General features: G+C 33.6%; 1 protein-coding gene across 1 annotated transcript in view; it reads right to left on the bottom strand.

The window, feature by feature from the left end:
• Positions 1 to 5,548: 5,548 nt before the first annotated feature.
• Positions 5,549 to 22,079, bottom strand: part of LOC123523804 (uncharacterized) — a 29,608-nt gene continuing 13,077 nt past the window's right edge. The window contains exons 10-15 of the mRNA XM_053539533.1: positions 19,034 to 19,156; positions 11,878 to 11,991; positions 11,125 to 11,238; positions 10,203 to 10,340; positions 9,720 to 9,762; positions 5,549 to 8,203 (exon numbers count right to left, since the gene is read on the bottom strand). Coding sequence (XP_053395508.1) covers positions 8,041 to 8,203; positions 9,720 to 9,762; positions 10,203 to 10,340; positions 11,125 to 11,238; positions 11,878 to 11,991; positions 19,034 to 19,156 — 695 coding nt within the window. The 3' untranslated portion in view covers positions 5,549 to 8,040. The remainder of the gene's footprint in view (positions 8,204 to 9,719; positions 9,763 to 10,202; positions 10,341 to 11,124; positions 11,239 to 11,877; positions 11,992 to 19,033; positions 19,157 to 22,079) is intronic.

The following is a 22,079-nucleotide window of genomic DNA, read 5'->3' as shown; positions in this document are numbered from 1 at the left end:
GGTTTCGAAAATAAAGTCAATACTTAAAGATTTAAGCTAAAATGTCAGAAGTAGACTAGTGTTGTTAATGACAAAATGAACTGCTGAAACGACCGGGAGGGAGAGATTTTCTAGTGGGTAAAGGATTGGCCGTTCAACGTCGGGGGTAGGGGGAGTGATGCAGATGCAAGTGTTTCTAAGAAGCGGACTCGAGACAGATTCAAGTAAACTTGATATTTTAAGTCAATATAAAGATGACAAACCTTCAAACAAAATATATCTAAATGACAGATATTGATTTTAGCAGCATTTGAGGCAAAATCCGATTTGCTATCATATACAGAGAAATGAATCAGTCATATCAAATATGTTTTCAAGTCTGAATGTACGTAAAATCTAATAATTAGGTGATATCAAAACTTCTATGATCGTTATTCCGTCAGCAAATATTAAATCAGTAAACAATTAGTGAACATTATACCTAAGAACAAAGTGATCGGCTGATGGAGTATAAACAAAACTGTTTCGTCCAAACATCCAGTTATCTTCCTCACTGTAAGCCGTACATATAAGATCTGGAACGCCCACATGCCCAATACACCCACTGTCACAGAATATCTCTGCATCCGATGTAATGAGTGTTCCATTTGAAATCGTGGAATTATCACAGTAATGCATATTCTCTTGTCTTTGCAAATAATTTCGGACGTTTATTGTAATCTGAAACAAGACCTAGTAACACGAATAATTTATACTTGCAAAGTACATAGTTAAAGATGTTTATATTTAATTTATAACTATATAACTATATACAGTAACGAAAATAATGTTTTTTGTTGGCATTACGAGATACGTCGAGCGATTATTCATTGCTTTGCCGGCATGTGTGTGTCCGGTATTATTTTATCATATAGGTTAGAGACCACCAAGTGTTATCCAATGGATTTCCATTATAATATTATGGCGTGTACGGTCTTCCATAAAACGAAACATAGTATATCTAATCACTTTTTTTCTTGAGAAATTTTTTTGTGAATGAGATGACCCCCTGTTTACCTCGTTGGCATGGCGTGATAAAACTCTTTTTTTTCCAAAACACATAAAATGTAGCAAATATTGTCAAAATGTATTATCAAATATTGGAAATACAGTATATATTCAATTTTGAAAAGGATGATCACTTGGGTTTGTTTACATCATTGACCAGTCAGTGTCCTGTACTTTTTAGAGTTGGTGGTCCCTGACCATAATGGCTCGCTGAACTTATTCATCTCCAAGCAGAATAAAACTCATTTACAGGAAAACAGTTTCATACCTTAATTTTAACCCGTTATCACTACTGAAGAACCAGCTTCTTTCCATATGAATAAATAGGCAAATGTTCAAATCTCAAGAAGCCGTTTTGTCAAATTAACAGTTTTTTAACCTGCGTGCTAGAACCTCTATGTAATGTCTAAAGAGTTTCAAACCACGTACAAAAAACTAAAACAATACGACACTGGCTTTATTTCAACTGCATTGTAAGAGCTTTTGTTTTAACATTCAATGCTCCTCAACACTTAAACAAAGCTTACGGTTTAGATTTACAATATATTAAACAGTATTTAACAAAATTAAAGAGAATGTCGAGTTATTAAAATTAAAGCTTGTGTTACAAATATTTATATTGGGATACTTATTTTTATGTATAATGTATATTTACGGCTGATGTAAGTGACTGTTTGTGTAACTGTTTAACGAACTTATTATTTAAACATATTGTGCAACAGTATTTTTTTAAACGTCATTTTGCTCGCGGTACTTTTCTCATTATTTAAATACCCGGTTTCAGACAAGAGTAGCTTCAAAACCCTTGCACTGTTGACTCATTTTTCATAGTTTTAATCCGTAGAAGCATGACAAGTTAAACAAGTGTTGCTTGCTTAGCTTGACTCTTTTGCAACAAACATGAATTGTTTAAACACGTTTTGGAAGATTAATGTCAAAGGAATATCAACACGTGGTTCAGTAAACTACCATCTTATGGTTTCAGAGAAAGTAAAGTTCGAAGAAAATGTACGAATAAGTGGACGGACGCCGAACCTTTTGTGGTCACAAAAGCACTCTCTCGATCGGATCTTTGTGCCCAATGCTCTATTGTGTAAAACCATTATTTGTTAAGAGCGATTCTACTATAATGTTTTAGAAATATTTCTTAGCATATACTTTGCTGCAAATCTCATTTCATTAGCATTTTTCAAAATATTTGAAGTGAATAGAAATACCTGTGATATCATAGGATATTATGTTTAACGTTCACATCTTTCATTTTAAATTTCAAAGATTTTACTTCTGCGAATCTTTTGTTTTGACACATTTTTGTATACTTTTAAATTTGCCTTGGTTAATGTGTTTATAACAATGATATTATGATTCATATTTGTCACGTATGGCAATATTCTTAAAAATAAATTAAAATACTCAGTATAAATAAAAGATTTAAAATGATATTTTCATATATGATAGTTTCGCATTGGTTCATGTTTTTCAATGTATGATTTCTTGAAATTCAAGCTCCATAATTTCCTTTAATAAAGGTTATTTTTTAATGGTTCAAAATTATTTATACAGTTTTTCTTATCTTATTTAATTTTTCTGATGAAAATATCTTTATAAAATATCGTAGTAACATTTACAGAAATATTATTTGTTAAAGACGCAAAACCAAGATTGTCGCCATATTTGCGTCGTTTTTTTTTATATCTTTTACTTACCGATCCATTTGCCGTAGGAACCCAACTCATCAAACCGCCTCTATAGTGTGAGCATCCGACAAGACTAACTCCACAAATTATCCATAGAAGAAATTTCCACGGTTTTTCTAAACTTATAAGAGAATTTATTGTTTGCATGTTCAGGCGCATTGACAAATGTAATCGTGTGTAATGGTTTTCCAGTTTTAGCTATGTTTAAAATACAGTATTCACCCACACGAACTACGTTTTGTTTTGTTTTTGTTGGTTTGACGTCACCCTGACACAATTATAGGTATAATGGTGACTGTCCAGCTTTTGATAAAGGAGGACACTCCCAGGTGTCCCTCTGTACATTACTTCATTACTTGCGGGCACCTAGGTAAAACCACCAACCTATTTGAATTTTTATTAATATCATTTAATATATATCATTATGCAAGCGAACCATAAAAAATACTTACAGAAAATGTTTATTGTTATAGAATGTACGGCTTTAACTTACTATTGCACCTGAAATATGAAACTTAAGAACGAACTATTGAATCTAGAGTGTGAGACATGCAGTATCCTGTGCCTATAATATGAGACGACAACTATCCATTGTACTTTGAATACAAGACTCGAACTTACTTGTGCCAAGAGTGTAAGCCTTTAATTAACTATTTCACTTCACGTGTAAAAGTCGGACTAACTATTGGTCCTAGAGTGCGAGACTCGAAACAACTATTGCACCTAACGTGTGATACACGATCCAACTAGTTTCAATTCTTAATCTTTTTATGTAGCTTTGCTTTTATTACCATAACACAAGTCAATATAATAAGAGATTGTCACATCTTATCTTTCTTTGAAGAATGATGCGTACATTAAATTTCATATTGTAACACCTCATATGCAGTTTAAACTACTTTCCAGGGGGTCTTACTATCGAAGGTTGTACAAAAGTAGGAATTATATCTTTAAAAATGGATAAATAAGCTCACAAATTTAATTGATAACATTACTATATAACATTAATAAGGTAAAATTTTTTTGATGCAAGTCAATTTTCTGAATGTGTTTTATAGGTGGTCCGTTTGACTAGTGGTAACACGCTTTACTGTCAATTCAGAGGACCTTATCATGGAACAGAATATTTCTTAGATACTCTTGAGTGGCTCCCAGCTAACTGAGAAGCCAACATTGGTTCTTCCAAGGAAGGACGGCATTGTGTTAATCTCTCCCACTATGTACCTCTGGGCCTGTACCGGCAGAAGATGAATTTCGCGAATAGAATGGCTGCCTTTGTACCTAAAGCATATTTGAGCGTACTTATCATAAAAAGAGCGCTATATAAATCTGGTATAACGCAATATAACATAATTCAATATAATATGATGTAATATGATAGTGATGTTATATAACGTAATATTTTATTTGAATTACCGGCTTGTGTATAGAAAAGTGGGTGTAGTAAGGATTTCTTAACACGCACGCTATGTTTAGAACTATCTGGATCTTTAAACTTTCAATCTCCGTTTAGGATAATGAATGTTGATCTCCATTTTAGAACATAACTGTTATTTTGTTCAAAGTCTATTACTGAACTTGCCAATCTTTAATATATATATTAAAAAAATCAAAATGTTAATGTGTTAACATTCCAAGTTGTTACAATTTTAAATATTTATATGACCTGCTAGTGTATCATGTTATATTTATAAAACTAATGTCATATTTAACAACGCTGCCAATTGCTAGGCAGTGTTTACCTGGGTTTCTTTCGTTACAGAAATCCAATGTTTAACTGTTGAAGCGAAATTCATTAGTGAATCCCGATTCTCCGACGATGCGTGTTTAGAACTGGCAGGGCAAGTCTTGCCATTAGTGGTGATAATGAGACTTGGCAGCTGGGTCTGATTCTTATAGACTTTGTATAAGCTACTAGACATCTATATACGGTTAGCTATTACAGTTGTTTCTCCTTATTTGTCTTAAAATGTAAGTTTCTTTATATTTACATGTTTGTGTCCTTGACTCTATTTCATTCATGACTGAATAGCGGGCAAAAGACACAGGGAAGCCAAATTTCTTAAACACTCTCTGGAGTGTGTAACAACCTGCATTGGAGTGACTTCCGTAACTCTATAAATCTTCTGGTCTTACTTTCTTCATCTCTAATAGCTAATTCTTACGTCTTGGAGGGAACGACTTTGTTGGCATGCCTATTATATACCTGAAAGGTATTATCTGGACAGATGTTACTTACATCCGAGAGACTTTTCTGCAGACCCTGATTATTTTGGTAGACATATTTCAAAGACAGGTCTAGTGGGTGGGTGGTCATGGAAAGGAAAAGTTAGCGCACAGATTATCGCTCTCCACTTCAGACCAGAAACTGACCCTTTAATTGCATTTCTTTATCATGACGGAGTCCATCTGGTCGATGTTTGTCCTGAACTCGGTAAATGTGTTGTGACCATGAACTTCTACCGACAGAGGTGTGATCAGATGTGACATGGCATTAAATGCATCCTGATTACAGTCTCATTATAACGGAACTCCTTTTAGAGTAGGCCGAGATAATATGATCAAGATATTAGTGGGAAGGTGTTAGAACATGATGAGTATTGCCATTTTAGGTTTTGCTCTCAGTACTTGGTAATTCCTGCATTGGGTTTCAGTGTATAGCCTTGTAGTAAAATTACTCGAACATTTTATTGCAGTATCTATATTTCATATTTGTTAGGAAATGACACTGTATGTTTGATATTTTAACTTAATAATATTACCTGCACATTTTTCTTACTGGCCGCTATATCATTTAGATAAAATAAACAAAAAATGTACGAATATACGTTTATTTTGAATGAGCAATATAGCTATACAATAATATTATTTGTTTCATAATGTACACATGTTACGATCCAGTCACTGTTCTGACACTTTCCATTTTTGAAAATTCGGAACAGTACTATACATGTTTTTAAGTAGAGAAGCATATCACACTCACAAGTTAGGGTGTAACGATACGCTAGTCCAACGGGGATACATATGCAAAGATACAGTACAGATTGCGATACAAATTGAGTACCACAAATAAGCATTCAAGTGACAAAATGAAAAAATCAATGTTCCTACACTTGGAAAGTACTTGAAATTTTGCTTTAAAGTTAAAGAAACTGGTATAAATGATACATTTGCTTAGTTACTATCTTTAACACAGATTGTTTACTATCTTTAACACAGATTGTGTAAACATTTTCATTCAATGTTACTACTTTTCACTGTATCGTTTCTGTATCGTGAAACAGGCCTATGATACGAAACGGTATCGCCAGACTAATGTATCGTGATACAGTGAATTTCGATACATTGTTATATCGTTACTCACAAGCATAACACTAATCAAAGGCAAAATTACATCAGTTAAATCAACTAATAGTTATTTATCTTGACGTGATGAAAACATTAAAGGACTGTATCAGTAAAGTGCATGAGGGTATATATAATTGAATGATACGCTAAGGTTTACACCAGTACACTTTATAAGCATAATTTCCATCATTCAACAGTGACTGATGGCGGTATATCTTATTTAAAGTAGCAGGTCAAGAATTATTCAAAGAAGCAAGTCAAAAATACAAAAAGCTTCCCCCCCCCCCCCCCGCTTAACTCAGTAGGTAGAGCGTTGAACGTATGTTATCGTGACTATTTGATAAACGGCATTGTATCTGAAATCATTAGTCCTCCACCTCTGATTCATGTGGAGAAGTTGGCAGTAACTTGTGGAGAACAGGTTTGTACTGGTACAGAATCCAGGAACACTGGTTAGGTTAACTGCCCGCCGTGACATGAGTGAAATACTGTTCAAAAAACGGCGTTAAACCCAAAACAAACAAACGAACAAACAGGAATACAAAACAATTGAGAAGCTAAATGTCTTAATGTATTCATTTAGTAAGGTAAATTTAAAAAAAAATTGCTACATTAAAAAGTTCTCAGACACAACTTCAACAAAAACACTTAATTTTGCACAGTATGATAATATTTACTACATAAAATTCTTCAAGGTAAAGTTCAATTTATGCGGTGGTCTAGTTGTTGATGCGTCGCCGCCAGATCCAGGGGTCGTGGGTTCGAGCCCCACTTGGGTCACGACCATGACGTCTCATATGACACCAGTACTGGTTTTTCCAGGAAGCGGACTCGGGAGTGGTTCCAACAAGCTTGAAGCTTTCATTACAATCGAGCTAAAACAAATGAGTATAAACTAAATCTGCTACAGTGAATGTTCTAAGACATTACATTAACAAATTAACTAAGTTTGCATAATGTGATATTAAAAAAATCTTCCAGTTTGTGTAAGTTTGGGATTACACAGACACACTGTTTAAGATAGTGTTTCTTTTATTGACATTTCTTACTAGATCATTATTATCATATAATCAAATGTCTAAAATGAACATTCAGATTACGTAGCTACCCATATATCACTCCACATGGCATATCAAACAGGGAATGCCACGTACCAAAAACGCAGCCTCCTCAAAACGAAACCCCCAGACGCAGCAGACAAACATTCCATTCACAGCTGACAAAAGGGCAACAACCAAAGGCAAACAATAAATAGATATCGTAGAATCGTGTTCTAGAATTTAGCATAATCATAAACAAAGCATTTTGGAAAATTAATCGGTGCCGAATATACGGCTGGTTATTCGTTTTTCATTGAATTGTTATAATGCTGACTGCTTTGTTTCCTCTCAATAGAAGTTTTTTCATCAGCATATAATATATATTATCAGTAATTGATATATTTGCATGAAGCTTGGGGTGTTCGGTATGGTACTGAGTAATTTATTCGATCGATGAATTTTTGTCTAAGGTAACTGAAGTGGTAACAAGGAGTAGCTCACGCAGCTAAAAAAGGTAGAGACTGAAAAGTACATACTATGTCGACGGTGCTATTACATAACATTTTAAGAATAAAACTTATGAATAATGTAAATATAAGACAGAATAGCGGATACGCCATCGATTGTTTTTAAAATTTACTGACATGTTGATTTAAATAAATCATCTTAGTTTGATTACGTTGTTTTGCTATTCTTACCTACGTATTTCAGATAAGGAAACTACAGGAAAACTGCTGTAACATTACATTTTGAATATTGTGGACAAAGTGTTTGCGACTTCACATGTGGTCATTTCAAGATTTAATTCGATAAAACGGATTATTTCTGTTTCTTTAAATTAGCGGACTATTTAGTCAAGATTATACGGGATCAACTTCTTGCAATGTATCTTAGTATCCCATTAAATTACTGTAATGTTCAGATTTTGATCAGTATATTGTTTCATAGATTTTGCTTTGTCCTCGTCCACATTCATCAATATTGGAATAATCTTCCTCGGCTGTTTCCACAGCCTTCCTTTCAGATGCGTGTTGTTCTTGAATTTCCTCCATGTTCATGTAAATTTGATTGGCAAAACTTGTATCCTCTTCTCTAGAATAGACGAAAAACACAGACTTACAGGAAACGTCACATACAATAAAACAGAACATAACATGCAGACCACTAAATCAAATAACCAGCACTCAATACTGTAAGGATAATTTGAATAATGATAGTGCACGAGACATGCACTTAAGGTATTAGATCACTAATAGAGAACCTCCTTTTTGAAGAGTATTCCTTTTACTACCATAAAATAGGAAAAGTGGAAACTCCACAGGTCGCTCAACACAACAAAAACGAAAATGTTGCAGGCTCGGTTTGATTGAGCCGGTTCATGGACGGTAGTGGAAATGCATGCTACCGTCCACGCCCTCTAGCCCCGGGTTGAGCAGAACTCAACATTTACACATGCTAAAAGTACAAAAAATTCAATTTAGAGACATCCGCAGATGTGTTCATACGGCGGTGCACATGGAACCTTCAATGCTACACTAGTGTGTAATTCCATGAAAAGCGGCGTATGGTATAAACCTACTTTTACTGCAATTCTTAGCGGGGCGTAGGTTCAAGCCCTACTGGGACCAAATTTTGTTTCCCTTATTTTCCTTTTTTTCTTGTAAGTTTTTACTTCTTTCAAGACTTATTATTGATTTCTTGTACAAAAATGGAAAAAGAGGAATCTTATAAGCGATTTCTTGGTGTTCAAAGTGAATTTACCTCTTAAACAGAAGGGGTAGATTTACACATTTTTAAAAATATCGAGTTACACGCGGTGAAAGTTCTCTATTTTGCTTTCACTCTTAGATTATATATTGTGGAAGAAATTTAGGTAGGTTTTACGTCTGTCCTAAGGTTATTTTTAAATGGAGTAAGCAAAATTCAAAACAGAAACACAGCATCCGACCTTATTTTTTCAATGTTGAAGTATGAATTCTGTCTCATTAAATCCGTTTACTTGAGGCACCATAGAAAAAATGATATTGACATTTCTATTTTGTGTTTTATAATTGTTTACCAATAGTTTGATGTTTCTTTTATTAAAATTAATGGTAAAATGAGTTCTCTGCAAACATTTTGGATAGTGGTTATCACTCTGAAATTTGTCTGTATTTGAGCTTGAGGAGATACCATAAATTATACAAAATTTATAAAACACGGCACGGTAAAAGTTGTTTAAAAATTACAAAATAGTGCAAAACACGGTTACCTTTCAGAATATACCAAGCAAAGGCCATTTTGTAAACATTACTATTAGTGATCTAATACCTTAAACCATGACATATTGTGGAGAAATTTGATAAACGCACGGCCTGACAAAAAGGTATTTCTGTACAGCAAACAATAGTATGATAAAATCTTGCAGTTATAGGTATTCAAACATTTATCATTTATTACGAGAAAACACAATGCAAAACTTGTTTGCAATTTCAACTTTTTACAAAATGAAGAATCAAATGTTAATTAATTCCAAAACTAAATACGCGCGGGAGATATTCCACTCAGTAACTTAGTCTTTATCATTCGTCTAAAATAAAATTAGGCTTTTCTATGAAAATTGCCATACCTTGCCGTGTCTTCTTCATTTTTAACTTGTGATGATGGTGTTTCTAATAGAAAAAAATCCAGATTTACAGTTACTTAATTATAAAACATACGGCTATGTTCAAATTAAAGGATACATGATTCGTATCGATATATTGTATAGTCATGGAAACAAAAGAACAAAATATCTTCGTTCAATTCGAAGATATGACGTAAAGCATTATTTTCATTTATAAAGAACAATGCAGATGTTTGCATTTAACGTTACAGCTAGCCACTTGGAAACACATGCAAATGGCAAGGAAAAGTCAAACTCATGTGCTGCATCGGTATGATCCATATAGTTAAGTCTCTAAGGCTTCTGAATAAACCGTTTGCAAGTTATCTATTATTTCTGTTAAGTACTTCTGAAAGTTGAAATAATTCTATTAACAAGATGCATATACAATCGACAATATCATTTCAAATAAAAGCATAGACCATCAGAATACCAGAAAGAGCTTACCTTTAACTGGTAACGTTTTCCACCGAGCAATAGTACTGTAACCCGCATAAACACAAAGAACTATGATGATAAAACTAAGCCCAGCACCTACGATTACAGTGTATTTGCTCGGTTTATCTACAAGGTAGTCATTTGTGTCTGAAAAATACTCATTGTTAAGTTTTACATAAATTAAGGTAGAACATTATTTTATGAATTAATAACAATTTGTGAGTGAACTTATTAAGCTGGCACTGTTACTTAATTTCTAAAGTCAAAATATTAAAACATATGCCAAGCTGAATAATTCAAAATAATTCTTAAAATTAGCGTGAAATATTTGGTTCACTTTAATCATGGTCAAATATCTCAAAAATGCAAACACGGACCTATACATTTTATTTCACAACATTAGAGGCCATATGTTATTTAACAACTGTCAGAAGTTCATCTAAATCTACATTGTGGAAAAATTCTTTTCGCGAAAATGTTTTGAATGTTATGATGTTCCATAGACTCTCATTATGAAAAATTGCGTGAGGTCCAAATTTTTGAAATCAGTCAAGCAAAAACTCAAGCACACAACCCTATCTTTTTTATTTGCTAAATTTTCAAGGTATAATCCGAAGTTTTAAAAAATCAGAGTTTCATCATATTCTACATTGTAGAAAAAGTTCGATCCAAACGTGCAGAACTTCCTTAAATGATACAATACTGTTGCTAACATTAAATTTGATAATTGGGAAAATCTACTAGCTTCTGTCGCGTTACGTCGTTCTGTCGCCATTTGCTTTTTCCTGTTTTATAGTCAGTATATTATAGTTCTACACATTAATAGTGGAAAATGCCATAAGTGATTGCTGTATGGTTTATGAGCAAGAAGTTTTTGTAATCGTTTAATATTTGTATATTTTTTTAAGATAAATATTAATGTTAAGTGTACCTGTTTTGCAGTTGATACCAGCATATCCGACCTCACAAATACAGACATAGCCACTGATTCTGTCTTCACATTTAGCACCATTCTGACATGGATTAGAACCGCATTCGTTTATATCTGAAAATTGTAATTGAGGTATATTTTCCTATCTAGATAGGAAAGTGATACAAACATTACGAAAATAATAAAAATGATTCTTTCGTTTATTTCTAACTTCAAAGATATCTGATATGCATAGCATTAATATTTTTGAAACATTCTTATCACCATATTAACATATCTCGTAATTTACAGAACACAAAATGACAAAAAAAAAAACAATCATGATCCTGGTTTAACGTTATCCTTATCGAAATTCTTATATGACTAACAATGCTTTAATCATTACAACGATATTATGTTAACGTCACGTCAACGTGATATTTAGCGCCATGTACGCATCAAGAAAAAGCGCTTTCAAAATTTATGAATTATTTTACTTAATAACATGTTTTTAACGAAATGTTAAAGTTTATTTTTGCCCAAACCGAACCTGCCGCAAGGCGTATTACCGTTTCCGGTCCTGGCGTGTATAAACAAAGACTTACTACTGCGCCCTCGTGAAATTATTACGCCCGACGTATAACCGCCCATTGTGTATAAATAGTGATAAAGCACTGTTTTGCTATAAATTATTTCTTAATTCTTTAATGAATATTAATTCTTTAGAAGTAAAAAATATTATACTGCACGTATTTCTTTTATTATAATGTATACCAGTTTCACAGCTGACACCAGTGTATCCTTGCATACAAGTACATGTGTAATTATTGATGCCATGTGAACAGTTAGCTTTATTCTGACATGGGGATGAAAGGCATTCGTCTATGTCTGGAACATTAATGAGATATTAAATATATGTAAAGCGCCATTTAACGTGTTTAATATCATGAAAAGGGCGCTATATAAATCTGATATAATATATTAAAGTACGTACAGTAAAGAAGATGCAAACTTCATTTGCAAATCTGAAGTAATAAGACATTATTGCACGTGCAGTTAAAAAGGTTCAGTTCGTTCATGCAGGTGCAGCTTTAAGATTATGATATTTTTATCTTCTAAAACTTTGTTTGCAAATGTGTGAAGTATAAGCTAATAGCGTACAATTTTTGAAAATCAAAACAACATTTGTATGAATATATATTTGAAACCTGAAAACATCAATTTGATACCACATGTACGCTAGATTCATAAATTTCGATCATCATATTCCTTGTAAAAATACATTTTTGTATTGTATTGTAATATTACAATATATATTCTTTGAAATACATATGAAAATCATGGCTTTATGAGCTGAAACGTGGCCTATTTGATAATGAAATATGTAGGTAAATTGTTAATCATATTAACAGAGCTTTCATAGATGCACTTATAATGTTTGACTTCTCTGAAAAGGCATTGAGTACATATGTTTTTGGTTCTTAAGGTTGGTTTTTTTTATATTTATACAGGTTGGGTGCGCACCATAAACCGGTTTAAGCTCCCCAGTGGTGCTTTTGCCACTGACCGTTCCAAGGCGGTGCCCCACTGTATTCCTTTGTTTGTTCGTTTTGTCCTGATGTGTTGGCTTTGTGTGTGTGTGCGTGTGTGCATGTGTGTGTGTGTGTGTGGTGCACGCGTCTGCGTGCTGTGGGTTTCGTTTTGAGGAGGCTGCGTTTTTGGTGCGTGGCATTCCCTGTTTGATATTTGTCTTTGTTTTTTTTCAGTTTGATATGTTTTCTCAGTCTGAAACGTTCGTTTACATTATTGTCGTTATATAGAAGGGGATGTTTAAAATAAAATTATAGATAGCATAAATATTTTGTCAAGAAACAGGGGATAGTAAAAATCATTCTTGATCGTTGTTTGTATTACTTACATTGTTTTGAGCAAAGTCAAAATACCTAGTGTAATCAGAATATTAACATCGTCGTTGTATGTTTATCATTGGTACATGAGCGTCTGCGCTATTTTGGTTTACGTTGTAGTGCGACTGTTTTTAAAGAACATGGCATTCCCTTGTATATTCGTCCTTGTTCAACTTTCCCCTTCGGATTCCTCCCTCCACCCCGACCCCATTTCGCCCCTTACCAATTCCTTCCCCTATATCAATATTTAGCTTATATTAATATTTAACTCGCCTCCTTCAAGATTCTTGCATTTCTATTGGTCAACAGACGTCACGTGGAGACATGATATATTCCATATCCTGCTAGTAAATTACAGATATGAATTTTGATTAAAAACAAAATGACTGCCGCATCGCTAGGGTGATTAAAACAAGTCAGATTATGAGCGAGATAAAAGAATTTAGTGTTTTCTTGTCGCTCTTATTTTCCTTTCTAATTTTGGTTTGTGATGTTAGTGGAAATTATATAGAAGAACAGTAACTCGTATGGCACGGCCGCGACTGAGAGGTCGAAAGGATGGAAATTAAAAGTTTTTCAAAACCAGTTCATGACCTGTATAAATGAGCTTCTGTTTTGTGATTCTGTCAAAATACAGTTCATTTTGCATTTTATGGCTGGTGTTAATCAACTATAATCAAAGCATGAAAACCAGAGAAGATTTCAGGATTCCTGTCTGCACTGTAACTGAAAGTAGCTTTATCATTATAAAAAATTGTGTCAATCAGTCAATCAGTACAGCGAGGATGTAAAAGGTAGTCGGCAAGATAAAATCATTACACTGCTTGTCTGTGACAGCATACGGGATACGCTGTCTCGAATCGCCTGATGTGGATTTCCTCGACAGCGTATATCTTGTATCCTGTCACCAACAAGCAGTGTAACTAATAGTACTTGTTGGATGTTTGAAGCAACCCGTCTGAAATATTTTTCCATTACAGCTTCTTTTTGTTGTGGGCCTACTATGTAAATGCGTGGCCCTGGGGCTGTGGTTTTGGTGCTCTGTGCTTCCGAGAAATCTACCCTTACCTATTATCTTTTAGTATATATACTTATATAGGGACTCTAGGGAAAATCTCATAGCCACAGGTCCTAAGGAATTGATATTTGGTATGCAGCATCACCTGGTAGTCTTCTACCAAATTATCCCCTTAATCAAAATATGACCCCGCCTACCGTCCAGGGGTCACGTGCTTATATAACTTCGAATAGGAACTTGTATAGGAAAAAATCTTCTTGTCCGAAAACACAAGATCTAGGCTTTTGCTATTTGGTAAGTAGCATTGTCTTTTGTTTCTCAACTAAGATTTGTTAAATTATTACCCTGGGGTGAAAAGAGACCCTGCGCTGGAGGTCACTACTTTTACATAGGGGAAAATTTTCTTGTCTGAAACTGCAAAGACTAGGCTCTTGATATTTGATATGTTGTATTGCCTAGTTGTCCTCTACCAAGATTATTCAAACTGTTCCTCTTAGTTGAAATGAGGCCCCATCCAGGTGCTCCCAAGTTTAACATAGGCTTATATAGGAAAACAAATATAAAATCTTCTTTCCTGTAGCTGCAAGGCATTAAATTTTGACATTTGTTATGTTATATAGCCTTGTGGTGTACTACCAGTTTCTTTCGAACTATGCCCCTAATGAAAAGAGACCCCGCCATGGGGGTCTCAAGTTTTACACAGACTTATATAGGAAAAAAATATAAAAATCTCCTTTTCTAAAAGTTCAATGCCTAATCCTTTGATATTATGTATATACCGGTATCATTTCCCAGTTGATCCCTTATAAAATTGTTTATATTATACCCTTGGGGTAAAAAGAGGTCTTGACCTTGGGTTACTTGTTATAAGAGTTATGTAGGAATAAATACTTTAAACTTATCAGAACTTATCCTGGACTTTTTTGTTATGATTACCTAATAATCCCAAGTGATTATGGGTCACCCAACTGTTACCCTGAGCTACTTACACACTTTTTTGATATATTTAATATACAGCCTTGAAATTTGGTTGACATGAACAGTTTTGCACATCGATTTTAAAACTGACTTTCAGTGACCATGAACATGACCAACTGACCTACTTTCATTTTTCCTAAGATACGGCTTTGAAATTTGGAATCCATGTACAGATTAGCATACTTACCTAAATACTGACTTTAAGTGACCATGGATGTAATGCACTGACCTATTCTTTTTTAACTAATTAAGCATCAATTTTACTTTTGTAACATGCAGCTTATATTAATCTGGTGAGCAATCAAAGGTCATCATGACTCTCTTGTATTAAACCTTCATCGCTTACCTGAGTTCAATTTCTATTTTGCACCTTTAAAACCAAGAAAGTTGGTCAGTAATATTCAAGGTGAGTATTAAAACCTGTATCAAAAATTACGCAAGTTGCCTAAACACACGGGACAGTGTAAATAAAAGTAATCCCCTCCAGGCGAAAAATACGTAATGGAAACAAAAATGCATGGCATGTAAAACACAAAAATGCTCGTGTATAAATATATAAAAAGTAAACCTTTAGAACCAAAAAACGTATGTACTCAATGCCTTTTCAGAAGACAGAGCAACAAGAGTAACACCTTTAAAGGTCCGACGAAACAGGCCAGAAGACAGATATCAAAACAGTTCAGCCCTGGTAGGATTTAAAAACTGCTTATCATACAGTCCTCCCCCTCTTCCGTCAGACACAATCAAACAGGGAAGCGTAGTGTCCTACTGTAAACGTGTTGAACACTAAACATGCGGTATGTCTCAAAACAGTTGGGTCGTAACCTCTGTTGTTTTTTTTTAAATAAAACGTTATATAATTTTACCAAATACATTTGGAAAATTACCATGACCCAAGATCTTACGAAGTTTGTAAACCACATCCCCATAAAAACGGGTTTAGAAATACCTTCTCGCAGAAGTGTCTTTGAATTACTATTTAATTTTAAAACTAAATCAGAATTACGATAGTAAAATTTAGCAAAATATTTACGCAATTTGTAATAACGGTAGCCTTGCTGAAGAAGTTTACTTGTAATATATTGATTACGTTCATTGAAATGCTTGACATGACTACACGCTCTGGCAAACCGAATTAATTAGAAATATATACCCCATAAGATGTAGCATGAGGTACATCCCCATCCAAATGGGCAAAATTTACAATACTAAAAATCATCCCTCTTGTCATAAATTTTGGTATGTATAATATAGTCATAAATAGAGAGATGTAAATCTAAAAATGAAGCATCACTATCCGAATTGTTAGTTTTAATTAACTGAAGCTCCCTAGGATATATAGTACCCACCATTTGACCAAAAAAGGATTATCCATATTAAGAATACCATCCAGATAGCATGATGTATTATCAAATGCAGTTATAATATCTGCCTGCGTATCTGGAGAAAGGCTCAACATAAAGTCTCTTTCATGACAATATAAAAACAAATCTGCGAGAAGGGACGCACAATTTGTTCCCATTGGAATACCAACTACTTGTCTAAAATCTGCATTCCCAAATCTGATGTAAATGTTGTTCAATAAAGAGGAAAAGTGCTTTACAAATTTCGTCACACATTGTATAATGTTTAATAATATTGCTAGTAAAAATAGCTTTATCAAAACTGGCAAAAGTCTTTTGAATTAGGGCAGTTAGATTGTCAATCATTAAGTTATGTGGTAAAGTGGTATACAAAGTAGAACAATCGTATATACTGATTGTAGATACCTTGTACTTATTAATTTTAAACTTATCTATGATTTCGCCAGAATTTTTAATCGACCAAAATAAGTGTTTACCAGAGTTTTCGTATACTTTATCGCAGTATCTTTCCACTTAGGTTTCCACAGCAGTTAGACATGATGTTAATAGTTTTGAAATATTTGTAGTTGTACAAGAGCTTGAATTAGCGATGAAGCGAGCTTTATGTGGTTGTTTATGCAATTTAGGAATCCAGTACATGGTTGGTAGTTTAATTTGTTCATCGTCTATACGAACTTTTAAATTAGAAACTTCAGTAAAGTGATCAGTGACCAAATTATTTTCAACAGAAGGTCTCAATGTATCAGTTTTATTGCTATTTAGTTCATTTTATGAAACATGAATATAATGTAATACTTGGGATTTGGTGAAAGTAGGTGTTCATTTGTTTGATAGAATTTTATTCGAGAATCAACAATGTTAAAAATATTTCGTTTCCAAGACGTTAATGCATTGGGATAAGCATTCTCACGACGACACCATTTTACACAAAAAGTTTCGATGGATTTAGCAATCTGACCACGACAAGCATCAAAATCAATAGTTGAAGAAATTCTATGTTAACTTTAAAGAATCAATTACGAATGCGTTTGTCTTAAATAATATCAAAATTACCAGTGATGGCATGACCGGCATCTAATTAGTAAAATTTTAAGTTTTTACATTCGCAGTAAGAAGGGGTATTTGTTTGAACATCTAAGTCGGAAACAATTTTTGTTGTAATTGAATATATAACAGAAAATAGAAACTTCGGAGTTTCTGAAATATTTAGGCACAGAATCAATGACACGTTTATCACGAAATATACCGGGTACATCGATGAAGTCAATACCTTTATTCATGAAATAAATTTAAAGAAAATGTCTCTCATGGTATTATGTGGACGGAGAACGTGTTGTGTGTAACTTTGAATAAAATATGATACAGTGTAAAACGAATCTGTTTTAATAACATACTGGTCCGCTTCCTCGTCTAGCTTTCTAATAGACTGAACAGATAGAGATGTGAGACGAGAAAGCATTGAATGAAAACAAGGAATCCCCTGGTCGTGGCATATATGAACTCCAGGGTCAAAGTTTAAATAATATTGGTAAAAAATTACCACATTATGCCGCACACTAAATATCTAAGCCCTGGGCCTTGTGGTTTAAGATAAATAGCCTTTTTAAATGTTTTTAACTATTCACGTATATATAAAGCATTTCCTTCCCAAGGGCAGGACCAGTTTAAACCTCAGAGGGATAGCTTAAACATCCTTTTAAAATACTACTACTCAAAGCTACATACAAAATATCAATGCCCTTGGCCCTTTGGTTTTGAATTTATTAAGAAGATTTTTAAAAAGTTTTCCCTATATATGTATATATAATACATGTGGCTTCTAGGGCGGGGTCATTTTTTTCCTTACGAGAATAATTTGAAAAGTCTTTGTAGAGAACTACTAGATGATAGAACACACCAAATATCGAAGAACTAGGCCCTGTTGCTTTCATTTTTCCCCGTATTTGTTTCTATATAACTGTGTGACCCCCATGTGGCCAAATTTTATCCTAGGAGGATAAGTTGAATGATTTTCTTAGAGAACTCCTAGATAATACTGCATACCAAAATATCAAAACCCTATGACCTATGCTTTTTGAACAGAAGATTTTAAAAATTTTCCTTTCGGTTGCCATGGCTACCACGGTTCTGTGAGGTTTTTAGTTCCTTGAGTAATTTTGAAAGAGAGCCATCCAAAAATAATTCATATGAAATTTGTTGTACATCTTCCTAGTTATAAAAGATTTATAAGATGGTACAATACTTAAACATTTATATTAGCTTCTTCACCAATGCAAAAATTCCATTCAGACTTTTACTAGTACAGCTTGATAAGTACATGACATTTCAAATTATGTTTGCGGTATCATTCTTTATATGATGACATACTAATGACTAATAAATCCTGTCCAATTTTTTAGACAATTATATTAATACGTTATTATGGTTTTCTAAAATGTTTCATAAATAGGGTAATCACTCTATTTTAAAGCTACATTATCAACATTATTTGATTTTTAATGCTCTTAGTCTTATAAACTTAGAACGTCTATGTGTACGGATCGTGTAGTCCAGTCATTTTACTGACATGAAGCATAGAACGGTTATCAAATGCCAGTTTGTTTAAAACATGTTTATACACATTTGTTGACTAGTTATATCAATTATTTTAAGTGCTTTTTTACCTGTGCATATGATACCATTTCCGCTATAACCCTCAATACAATTACACGTAAAGCTTCCAATAGTATTTGTACATTTAGCATTCACATCACAGTTGTTACTCCCATCAGCGCATTCATTTATTTCTGAAAAGGAAAACAATCTTCATAACTCTGAATTCATTTCATGTCTGTCAAGAAGTTTGTCAACAACTACTAAATCCTAGTAAGTGAACTTAATAGGAAGAATAATTTGTAAGCTGCAGTAAAGCTAGCTGAATTTAAGTATATAAGGTTTTAACAAACAAAACTTTTGACGCACAAAGCTAGAACAATTGAGATAGTCAACAGATTAAAATCATTATTACATTAGATACAAATATGGAAACATCAAGGTATAACAAAGCAATAACGACTCTCTAAAAATGCAGCCCCACAAAGAAACGAGTCCTAAAGCAACTTTTGAATGTGAGCGGTTTGGACATGTACGGTATAATGAACTGAATAGACAACATGAACAAAACAAAGATATTTCAAATCATATTTGTTTGGGAATATTTGTACGGATTTGTTTGTAGCTAACATATTACTAAAACCCACAATATGTTGACAAATGATGTGGTGGTAGTGGTTGGGGAGTGAAGGAGCAGTAAGGAGCTAGAAGTGAAAATATTATCATTAATATTGACCGAGGGGCAAGGGGAAATCGGATGCGAAATGGAGCTGTGCGTGGGTGTGTGCGTGCCTGCGTGTGCGTGCGGACTGAAGATAGATTTTGAATCATTTCGTGACATTCAAACTTTGAACTACCGACCAATTTCATACGCTTTGCACATTGTCTTATCGCCCCCAACCTATGTTTCATGTCTGAACATATAATCTGAAAAGGAGATCCCTCGGAAGCACCGAGAACAATGCACATAGTGAAAATTGCAGACTCGGTTTGATTGAGTCTGTTCATGAGCAGTAATGGAAAATGCAACACTGCCCACGCCCCCTAGAAGTCCCTGAAGTCATACTTATAATAGTTATCAAATCATGCTTTGGAAAAGAACATATGAACATAAAGGTGAACGATTATAAACATCTATGAATGTAGTCACTGAGCAGATTTATCTTTATTGTTATCCTAACCTTTGACCTACCGATCTAGTTCATGCACTCGAATACTGAGCCACAAATGTCTAGAAGTGTTACTTTTGAATGAAGTTACGAGCCGTTTTGTTGCGCGTCGAGGTGGGCTTATTTACGATACAAAACATGGCCTTTATGATAATGCAATACATAAAACATTTAGCCATAATTTTCCAAATTTGGTCTTATTTTAAGAGAACAAATTATAATGTATCGTTAAAGTTTTATAACTGGATTTCAGCTGTGTAAAACATTAAAAACATGTTTCCCAAATTTCTGATGAAAATTATTTGTTGTTGATGTTGTTTAAGAAAGGGTGTAATTGATGAAATAAAAACCACAGGACGTTTTGTCAGGAAACAGCTAGTTTTTTTATTTTCCATTTTTGTTATAACCTGTTTCTTCATATTCTTTTTACCGCTATTGATCACTTCGTTGGATTTATATATACTTCACATAACAAGAAAATTCTGTGTGTGATTAAGATATTAAAGCTGGTCACCTTTCCACAGATATAGCGGTTCAAACAATCTGGAGTGGTGTCATATGATCTTGTTTGACTAACAAAATATCTTATACCACCAAACTTATTAAGCATGCTTACCATAGAGAAAACCTTTAAATATATTAATACATTAAACAGCGCAAACTTTGATCATTTTCATTGTTTCATTGTTTTTCCTGTTTAAAATTATTTATTGTGCATGTGACTTTAAAAAAAACTAGCAAAATTATGATAAACTAAATTATAAGTTTAAATTATCTGATCAAAATATTGCATATTCAGTTGCAACCGTACTGGTTAAAATCCTCTATATTCATTATTATTATCTTATTTTTCCTCTTTTGCAATATGTTTTTTTTTTCTCCAAACAACATACAAGCTCCTTTTTACTGTATTATTATTATTATTTTTTCATGATCTCAGAATCGATTGCTATGAAACTTAGCTTCCGTCCAGATTGAATGTCTATCTTCAGATTTTAATTATATCTAATTCTATGTGATAAATCGCTTTCATGCGTTTAACATATACATTTAGCAGTGACAAACACCGTTTCTATCTCAATTTTAATTTTATTGCAACATAATTGAGTCGCCATGATACCTTCTCTGTAATGTAGGCTCATCATAACGAAACGGTATAGAAGGATTTCAGAATAAAGATTAGATAATACTTCAAACAAAAAGAGAGAAATGTCTTCCAGCTGATTCTATTACACGTATAATTGTGCAGTCGTCAATGGAACATACAGAAACATATAAAACCATTTAAGGCGATAAGTTTATGCACAATATGCAATAGAAACTTTCAAAGCAATGATTACGGTCGCTGACTTTCAATCAATCGTTTCTAACCGATGCTGCAAAGAAACCTCGATTAGGTGTAGAAGATGATAACAAAGCTAAGTTACACGAGGCTTGATGTCGGAAATAATGCCTGGAATGTCTTTATATGACTAAAATTATGTCGGTAAAACTTACGAAAGAAACCTGCGACTCGATTCCCGCCATAATGAACCGGCAATATTAGCGTAACAAAAGAAGAAAATTGCGCGGATATGAACAATTGAGGTTCGGTTTGCCTCACACTTGTCATAAACTGCCTTGATGTATTTACACCAATGGATTTTTAGTTAAGAAAGTCAAGCATTTACTCGGATCTTGTGAATTCTCCTCCTACATTTTATAAAACTTAAATTATTAAATATACATCATCAGCCTGAATGGATTTGCGCGGGACCAATTTTTGGACTTATCAATAATTACAAAATTGTAAAACTACAAAAGTATATGTGCACTCAGCTCCTACAGATTCAGTTAGAGATTATTATACATCGTCAGCATGAAATCGACATGCGCATATTGTTAGGACTATTATGTCAAATAAAATTTTGAAATGAACCCCTTTTTAGATCTTTAAAGTTATCATAGT

The sequence above is a fragment of the Mercenaria mercenaria genome, chromosome 3, assembly GCF_021730395.1.
Source record: "Mercenaria mercenaria strain notata chromosome 3, MADL_Memer_1, whole genome shotgun sequence".
NCBI lineage: Eukaryota > Metazoa > Mollusca > Bivalvia > Venerida > Veneridae > Mercenaria > Mercenaria mercenaria.
The sequence above is the reverse complement of the archived record's forward strand: the minus strand, read 5'-3'. Positions and strand labels throughout refer to the sequence as shown.